The sequence below is a fragment of the Copidosoma floridanum genome, unplaced genomic scaffold (assembly GCF_036245765.1).
Source record: "Copidosoma floridanum isolate Cflo_tuat_1 unplaced genomic scaffold, Cflo_Japanese_pri ptg000004l, whole genome shotgun sequence".
Classification (NCBI taxonomy): domain Eukaryota; kingdom Metazoa; phylum Arthropoda; class Insecta; order Hymenoptera; family Encyrtidae; genus Copidosoma; species Copidosoma floridanum.
Genome location: NW_028321881.1, coordinates 29,899,424 through 29,908,777, shown reverse-complemented (window position 1 = coordinate 29,908,777; position 9,354 = coordinate 29,899,424). Strand labels below are relative to the sequence as shown.

Genomic DNA, 9,354 nt, shown 5'->3' with positions numbered 1-9,354 from the left:
GACTGAAAGAGAAACTCCTCTCTCTAAATAGGCAATCGCAAAATACGAAATGAACATCTTATATGTGCACTAATAAGTAAAAATTTTTTACGTATTAAAATACGTACCCACTTTTTATTTCAGCATAGGCATCTTTAAGAATAAATTTCGCACAATGCTTTTGCTCTCTTATTATTGAACGATCAAACGAACTTACCTGTACGTGAAGTTCGATCGCAATTATATGAAGAGCCTCGTTCGAAGAGATTATGTATAGTAACCAACGTAGTCCCCCTTCCCCTAATGCTTTGGCCACAAGTTTAGAGAGAGCAAGCGAGATTTTTGTTTTGCCGCTTACGCGGCGTATCTTCTCCCACCATCTGCCCTGGTCGCGCGTTCTTCCCGAACGCCTCATTTTTTTAGAGATAGAGTAAATAAAATAATTGTTGTTATTGGTATATGGGCAGGAATGTGAGTGAAGGGACAGAGGATCGTGTACCTTTTTGGGTGGGACCATAATCTCTTCGAACGAAGCTCTTCATATAATTGCGATCGAACTTCACGTACACGTAAGTTTGTTTGATCGTTAAATTATATTTCAGTCGCCTCGTTCTCGAGATTATGTACAGTAACCAACGTAGCTGTTTAGAAACTAACACATTATTTTATTGACGTTACAGAGCATACATTTTTTTTTTTTTTTTTTTTTTCATTATTATTTTCCTCAGCTTAATACGGCTACCGCAAATGCGTTTTTGTTCGTTTGGATCGGTCTATGATTGTGTCTTGCAAAAACCTGTGAGTTAGTGGACCAGCCCGCCGTACATCTAATTACATCTAAGATAACGCCTTTCATGGAGGCTGCTGAAGTGCTCGCGTGTCGAGTCGAGTGTGCCGAAAACACTGAGGTATCTATCCCACTTTTGCTCAGCGTGGACTTGATCCATCTACTAATTGTCTGAGTACCCAGCGAATCGTGGGGCTTCCTAACAGCTATAAATACGTGGTCCGAATTTTGCGCTCTTATCTTTTCCGTCACCTCCACGTATCTTGTCAGCGCGGATGCTGCGCATATACTCGGATCATCCGTGAACATCGGTAATCTTAACAACGGCTGGTGACTCCCTGGTTTGGAGGTCTTTAGCCTGTCAGGTACTTTTATCACAATTCCATCCGGATACGTGGAAATGTTGCTTAACTTTATACAAGCTAAGGACTGGGCTCTTTGCCCTGTGCTTAGAGCTAGCAAAGTGACCGTTTTTTCGGTTAAATCAGTCAGATCAAGATTGTCTAGAGGATGCAGCCGCTTCAAGTATTGTAGGACGACTGAGACATCCCAGTTTGAGTCATACTTGGGTTTGACTGGTTTTGTGTGGTACGCACCTTTCATGAATCGCTTGATTAGTGGATCATCCCCTATCTTATCCTGTGAGATCAGCGAGATTGCACGTCTGTGGGCGTTTAGTGTATCAAACATTGCTCCTTTGGTGAGCTCTTCAGCTAAAAAGACTAGAACATCCGCTTTGGAAGAGTTAAAGGGATCAACACCTCTTTTCTTGCAAAGTTGGTCCCACAGCTTGAACGAACTGCCGTATTGTTTTAAGGTAGATGGCGCTAAGGATGCGACCAACGTGTCTAGTGTCTCGTCCGGGGCTCCTTTCTTTTTGAAGGATCTCCTGATATAACGGCCGCTATCAATCGGAGGTGGCGGGCCCGGGGGTGGCACTCCGACCTAAAAGGAGAAGTCAGAAGATCGTTTCGAGGCTCTAGGATGACTAGCGGGCTTATTGTCATGTTTGAGAACCGCGGGAACCACACCTGGCTAGGCCAGTCCGGCACTACTATTATTCCCGTTGCGTTATCATTTTCGACCTTGTTTAAAGTCTTTAGGATTAAGCAAAACGGCGGGAATGCATAGAACTTTATTTTGTTCCAATCGACCGTGAATGCATCAATACCGTAAGCTCCTGGGCAAGGCTTCCAAGCTAAAAATTTTTTGTATTTCGCATTGGTATCGCTGGCAAACAGATCTACTTCTGGGCACCCTAGTCTAGCTGCGATCACCCTGAAGGCTTCTGCACTTAGATTCCACTCTGTGTCTACATTTGGCATGCGTAATAGGTTATCGGCTCTGGTATTTTCTGATGACGGGATATACGAAGCAAAAAGCCAAATGTTTCTGCTCTCTGCCCATTGCCAGATTTCGCGTGCCAATAAATTATATTGTTTATAGAGGACGCCTCCCATTTTATTTACATAGGATATAGCCGTCGTGTTATCCACTCGGAGTAGGATTAATGCGTTCTTGGTCTGGTCTTCTAGGGATAGTAACGCATATTTTACTGCCAAAAGTTCTTTAAAATTTATCGGCAAATCAGTTTGCTCGGCTTCCCAAAATCCATGAACGTCTCTCAATCCGTTTGTGGCTCCCCAGCCTGTATTTGACGCGTCGGTAAAAAACTGTTTTATCAAATTTTTCCGGCAGGATAGACTTGCTAGCTTTTCGTAAAGCTGATTTCCACCAGTTTCATTCTTTTACGGTGTTTGGAGTTATACGCATGGTACCGTTATAGTTCAGGTCGTTTTCTAGTAATGCTAATAACTTTTGCCTTTCCAATAGTCTCGTGTATAATAGACCGTACTTTATTGCAAGTAATGTAGCAACCAAGCTCCCCAGTAGCTGCGCAAAATCTCTGATTTTACAGTGCGTTTTCTTTGCCATCTTTGTAATAAAACCTAGTAATTTCGAGACCTTGTCTTCCGGAAGCTCGATACACATTTTTCCCGAGTTTAAAATAAAGCCCAGATACCTGCACGAAGTTACTGGAGAGAGCTGGCTTTTCCCTTCGTTAACTAAAAAACCTAACCATTCCAACAATTCAGTAGTTGCTCTTATATTACCTTGGCAAGATTGAAAATTATCCCCCACACATAAAAAATCGTCGAGGACAATCACTGAACTAAAGCCGCGTTTTCTTAAAAATTGAACTGCCGGTCTCATAACTTTCGTGAAAATGTAAGGACACATATTTAGCCCAAAGGGCAAGCACCTATATTCGTACACTTTGTCTTCAAAAAGAAAGCTTAGGTATTTGCGCGATTTTTTATGAAGAGGGATTAGATAGTAGGCGTCTTTCAAATCAGCGGTACCCATAAAATTGTTTCTTTGCAAAAGTTTTAGCGCTGACCTGATGTCTTCTAATTTAAAATGTGGGGCAGTGATAAATTTGTTAAGATTTTTGAGATTTAGAATGAATCGACATGACCCGTTTTTCTTTTGTTCTAAAAAATATGGTGAGTAGAATCGATCCCTCCTAGGCGAGACTTTTTCTACTACCCCTTTGTTGAGCATAGAATCTAGTTCCGCCTTGATTTTTTGCTTCTCTTCTGTGGTGAAGTTATTTGTTATATAGGGCTCCGTTGATTGAAAGACTCTACTATTGAAGCTAATTTTTACGCCTTCGATACAATTAATGACAAATCTATCTGACGTTATTTTTTCCCAGTTACTTTTAAAATATTTTAAACGACCGGCAATATTTCTTACATCTACTCGTTCTCTTGCGTCGGTGCCCTGGAGTTCGCTTGGCCTCTCTGGGTCCCGCGTCCTCTCAGGAATCTTGCGTTTCCCCTGAACTGCAGTTTTGGCCGGTTGTACGGGTAATTCTTGCTCAGTTGCTGGAGAGGCGGCCGTTTCCTCCGCAAGCTCGTCGAGTTTAAAGCCTGCGTAGAGGAGTTTGGACTTTTTCCTCGCAGACTACCGGCCACTTTTTCTAGAGCCTTGGCATTCTTTAGCTTTTCTGACAAGTTCTCACCAAACAGCCACTTGCCAGGAGTCGTCTCTTCAAGAATCGGCTTGACATGTTTGTCCACCGAAGCAGTGATGAGGGCTCGCCTGGACTTGGTCAGGTTATGTAAGGTGTCCGTCATCAGTTTGGCCGCATTAGGCTTTTGATTAGGTCCACCTTTGGGCCTCCGTCGTCACAGTCCATGATGACTGTGATAGCCCCTCCCACTGCTGCCAGAGCGGCGCTGATTTCATCATGCCTTTTTTGCATGTGCATGTCACGGGTTTTAGCGTGTTTTGGCATCACGTGTGCTGTCTCGGGGTTCAAATTCGGCGACTCGAAACCCAGTAGGGGTTCGTACGCCTCTAGCAATTCGTCTCTTTCTTCTTTTAGGAGACCACGCTCAAGCCACCAGGACCAGCGTCTTTTGAGCGATGAGTGTATGGTTATGTTTAACGCACCGGAGAGCGAGGGGTCCGCTCCTAGAGCCTCCTCTATTTCTGGGTCGAGGGTCTCCTCCGTTTGCTCTATATCCTCCTCTTGCCCTGGTCAGAAGAGAAAGGGGAGGAGCATTTAGTAGACATGATTGCATTCATATACACCTACATACGTAAATAAGTATGTATACGTGCATGTATGTGCATTGATATTATCGGTATCTACCGAAGTGCCGAGGCTGGCACCATGTTACGGTACGTCTGGCGTAATGCAAGCACCAGGATCGCTTTGCCGTGGGAGCGTCATGCGAACGCCTTGTTTGTAATGCTAGTCCATGTGTGGCGTTATGCAAGCGCCACGGACTTCTGAGAACAATCACTTGAGTGGCACTAGAAGGAAAAATATTTTTTACCTTTCTCAGTCTTTCCTTCCTCGTCTAGTTCTCCCTCGCTTGATCGGCTGGACCTGGATGACTCGCTGTCGCTTCCGCCTAGACCCTGCTGTGCGTCCAGAGCGGTGGCCAGCTCTTGCTCCACCTCTTTAAATCTCTTCCTCAAGGCTTCCACGTCCTCGTCGGAGATATGTCTTTTGCTCACGGTGACAAAAGGCGGGAACCTAACCTTGTAGCATTAAGCGCACAAGAAAAGGGAATGAGGCGTTCGGGAAGAGCGCGCGACCAGGGCAGATGGTGGGAGAAGATACGCTGCGTAAGCGGCAAAACAAAAATCTCGCTTACTCTCTCTAAACTTGTAGCCAAAGCATTAGGGGAAGGGGGACTACGCTGGTTACTATACATAATCTCGAGAACGAGGCGACTGATATATAATTAAGGCATATTGAATGTTACCCTATAATGCAATTCAATACGCAAGTCAACTGTAGATAAGGGTTTAAGAATATACATGCACGTATTTGTTTATATTCACAGTTAGAACATACAACTCTCCACTAGCTTAAAATTTTTGATAACAAAAAGATTTGCTGGAAAAGGTTGCAGTTGTTGAGATGCTTTCGAGTGAGGAAGCAGCCGTTCCCAATGATACTTCTACACCCTTAATCGAGAGTGCGACTTTACCAATAGTACATCCTAAATTTGATCTATTGTTAAGATCGAGACGTCGTCAACGATTTCCCTCAAGGTGTGTTAGAGGAAACGTGGTCGTAGAAATTCTACTGTGAAAAAATTCATTATGGATTTTTTTAATTGTGGGTTATTTCAGTAGAACACTTGAATGGTGTATTACCAGAACTTATAACTAACAGGAATATATGGAGACCTTATAATGTGTATTCTAAAGCTAAAAGTAACGGAAATCTGTTACACATGATTTTATATTTAAAATAAAAATTGACACTGTTTTGCGCTGCTGTGAACTTTTAAAGTATAGCGTGGAGGACAGAAAAAGATTTATCTTCTTGAATAGTGAGTTGTTCACTCCTACTAATTTTTTCAAAATAAACGTCATTTCTTTATTTTTTTTTTTTTTTCACAGCAGTGGTATTAGCAGCAATCTCAGAAAACGTATTCTCTACGTCATGATTTTATTTTATTTCTGATAAGCGTCATGTAATATTGCAACGAGATTTGGGATGGATATTTAATATATAAGGATGTTACAAACTACGATTTACGCAAGCATATGTCACCTCAAGAAAAAGAAAAAAAAAGAGTTGGAATAGATACATCGCAAATCTCAAGTTCAAGAAATTATATTTGTGTGAGGCTAGTATGATATCCCCTTATCCAGGTATGCAGTGCAAAAACTTTAAGCATCACCAGACATCATTGTGTATTAAACATGAGAATATGAAAAAACCATTATGTGCTGCTTACCACCTGATGGGTAAGGCCGAGGTGACGGAAGGTTTTACACAGGCTCATGAAGGTCTTGTGTCGTTTTTAAAACTACTGTTGCGGAGACAGTATTCATTTGTGTATAATTTAAACGACAAAGGACACAAAAAGTAGGAGCGTGAATTGGAATCAATCAATCGCCACTGTTATCTTCAGAACGGGATGATAAAAGAGATAGATTGCGACAAAGATTAGTGTGAGGAGTTGTGTCACCTGGTGCGGGGGTTTTTTACCTCAGATGGTGAATTAATAATATATAAAAGAGTGTTCAAATAAGTGTGTTCTTAAAAATATACGTATCAAGTTTTATTTGCGCACTCATATGTAAGCTTATTTTTAAGATGTGTGTTTTATAATATTAAAGTATGACTCCAACGGCAATGCTGTCCAATGGTCTTTATTTATTTATTAAAGCAACGTTTCGGCCACTTTAGAATGAGGCCCTTTTCAAGCAAACTATATCACAGTATACAGACTTTACGTGATCGCTTACATTTGTCGAGATCTTAGTTAATTGACTGTAGCCTGTAAGCGACTCGAACATACTGGTGTGTTTTATGTGTGTTTTATACAATTTACATATTAAAAATATATTTTTTGTATTTATTTCAAAGCCCATAACTCTATGCGCCCGCTCTCGAGAAAAAAAAGCACGCAAGTGGGCAAGCGTTGAGCGATTGGGAGGATATAAGTATGATCACTTGGAAAATATTAGCACGGGTGGGCGCACTTACGCACGTACGTACACGTATGTGCATTTTCATGCATGCACGTACAGGTGAGTGGTCAAAGCAGGGGCCTCCTCCTAAGTCAACACATGGGATCGTTCTCTCCCTCGGAGCGGGAGTAAACTAAATACCATCCAGCATCGACACTTACACATGCGCGTACACGAGTGTGCCATCTTCATGCGTGTAGGTAAGTGGTCCCATCCCAAAGCGAGTCTAGAGAATAATCCAATACTGGAAAGAGGAGCACAGATAAGCTCGCGCAATATAGCTTGGCTAACCCACTCTTGCAGCACTTCCCCTCTGCCCTCGGAGCCCCATACCCTCGCGCTATAGCTTCCCCCCCCCCCCTCGGTGAGCCAGAATCCTTCCAGCTTACCTCCTAACCAAGTTATGTTATTTGTGATGATTTAATAAATTAGGTAAAGCCAGAAATAGTTGATTTTTACAAATAATATATCTGGCCTGGTTTGCTCGAGCTTTTCTCATACAACTTAGGCACCGAAGGAAGTCTTACATTTACTTGAAATGCATACTTCCAATACACAACTTAATGACCAAACTAAGTCTTACATTCTCTTAAAAGATACAACTGGACTTACTTCCCAACCTTTATAGTAACTTTAAACCACTTGATAAAAAAATTAAAAAGAATGTTGTATGTGCAAGGAGTTTCTAAACTATTTTATTTGAGGAGGACACGTCAGGTAATAGATCTGAACGACCAATCAGAGCTTAATCCAATTACTCTTGCTTGACACGAGCACAGCTGTGGTGTAAAGATTATGCAATGATAATTTTGGTTAAAACTGCTGATTTTACAGATCTTACATTAGATACATGCAGACCTCTATCCCTGGCATCTGGTCTAATTAAGCAATGTTTTACCTTGCCTCAACAAACTCTCGTCATCTCGGTTTTTTTCATCTTTGAAGTTGATCATGTCGGACTCTTACTTGATAACTCTTGATAAGCCCTCGTATTAACTTGGCTTATCTTCTTCATCTATACCTACATCCTCGCATTTCATGTTCACTGACTCAGGCAACATAAACTTTATTTGCCTAGAGTTAAGCTTCCAGCAGACACCTTCTACATAAATCTTTTTGTGTCTTATTTCTGTAATTGCACTTTTTTTCCTTTATGTCTCAGCCCAGTAGTGGACTGTCTCACTTTGAACTTCTCTTTTCTAACAATTTATATTATGTCCTGCGAATATTCTTCTGTTGAGCATCTTTTTCTTTTTTATATCCCTTTTTTGGACCTCTGGAAGCAGCTTTATAACCATCACCTTGCCATTTTCATTTTCCTTAGTTTTGGATCTTATCGCGGAGAGAAGTACACAGTTCATAGCAGCATGTCACTCCATCCATTTTGAGGTGATATCACGTCACGACCACGAAAAATGCTTAGTAGACTAGAGAAGCATGACTCGCACTTTTACAGCTTATGAAAAAAAAGCAGCTTTGCAAAGAGTGACAATCATTGCTATTGTCCATTCTATGTACAGTCATGCTTTCACGCTTGCTGATCGCTAATCGCTATACGTATTATTGTACCTGAGTTAGTGTTATGTAGTAAGGTGATTCTACTATTTTTTTCTTAAACTACTTAATTAAAAAATATTAACTAAGAATTCAATTACTTTGAACTTATTATCCAAAGTCGATCTCATATTGTTTTTTTTTTTTTAATTTCACTGAGATAAGGAATACTTTTATGGTTAATACAAATTTAGAGTAAACATTAGTCAATGCTTATTTCCTAATCTTCTTGTTTAAAGTTAAAATGAAAGGAGATATAAATCAACACATCTCGAAACTAACGTGCGAATTGCACCACAATTTAAAATACTCAAGAAATGACATTCAGCAGATATTTGATGTATTTAGTAATTTAATCAAAGATATTTACAATCCTTACATTTAAAAAAATTAAATGATAACCTAAAAATTTCTGTAAGCAAAGAAGTATCATCCGATACATAAAATTCACTTTCAAAATGTAGTGATCCATTTAAGCAGTTTCAAAAAGACGATATTCGTTTAAGAATGTACGAAAATTGTGGACTATATGTTAAACCTGTAGAAGTAGTGTTTAAGACCACTGAAAAAACAAAATCTCTGCATGACAATATAAGTAAATTCATAAAACTGTAAAATCCTCAATAGTATCATTTACTGATCAAAAACTCATTAAGAAAACTACTGGAAACCAAAAGACTTTTCAATGATTCCTATCACATATGAATCTTTTATATAATGAACAAAAAGTCGTATTTAACTATGCCGAGTGATCATTTTGACTTTACCCCCCTTTCAGAACCTAACCTACTGATAGTCCTCGATAAGTAAAAGTAATATCTCCTAGGTGATATTGGCTGCTAAATGTAATAGTGTTTCTCATATACTTGTAGGGTCAATCGCTTCCAAAGTAAAAAAATTATTTCCTTGAAAAAGATTTATTGGTTGGTTTAGATGTTATATTTGGCTGCTCTGATGATTTCTGCATCAAAAACACTATATTACGCTATTTATAACTTGATTTTTTGCCACAAAGTTGAATT

General features: G+C 40.1%; 1 protein-coding gene across 1 annotated transcript; it reads right to left on the bottom strand.

Annotated features, from left to right (window-relative positions):
- Positions 1-703: 703 nt before the first annotated feature.
- On the bottom strand, positions 704-2,758 carry LOC106644302 (uncharacterized). Its single transcript, XM_089596609.1, has 3 exons — positions 2,545-2,758; positions 1,798-2,414; positions 704-1,711 (listed from the first exon to the last, which is right to left on the bottom strand). The coding sequence occupies exons 1-3, from the start codon at positions 2,756-2,758 to the stop codon at positions 704-706; spliced, it is 1,839 nt and encodes a 612-aa protein (XP_089452735.1).
- Positions 2,759-9,354: the final 6,596 nt, after the last annotated feature.

Excerpts from the sequence above, each read along its gene's own strand:
- LOC106644302 (XM_089596609.1), bottom strand. The coding sequence starts at position 2,758 with ATGTGTATCGAGCTTCCGGAAGACAAGGTCTCGAAATTACTAGGTTTT. Across the intron at positions 2,415-2,544 it reads AAACGACCTGAACTATAACG|GCTGGGGAGCCACAAACGGA; the intron begins GTACCATGCGTA and ends CGTCAAATACAG. Across the intron at positions 1,712-1,797 it reads TGCCGGACTGGCCTAGCCAG|GTCGGAGTGCCACCCCCGGG; the intron begins GTGTGGTTCCCG and ends TTCTCCTTTTAG.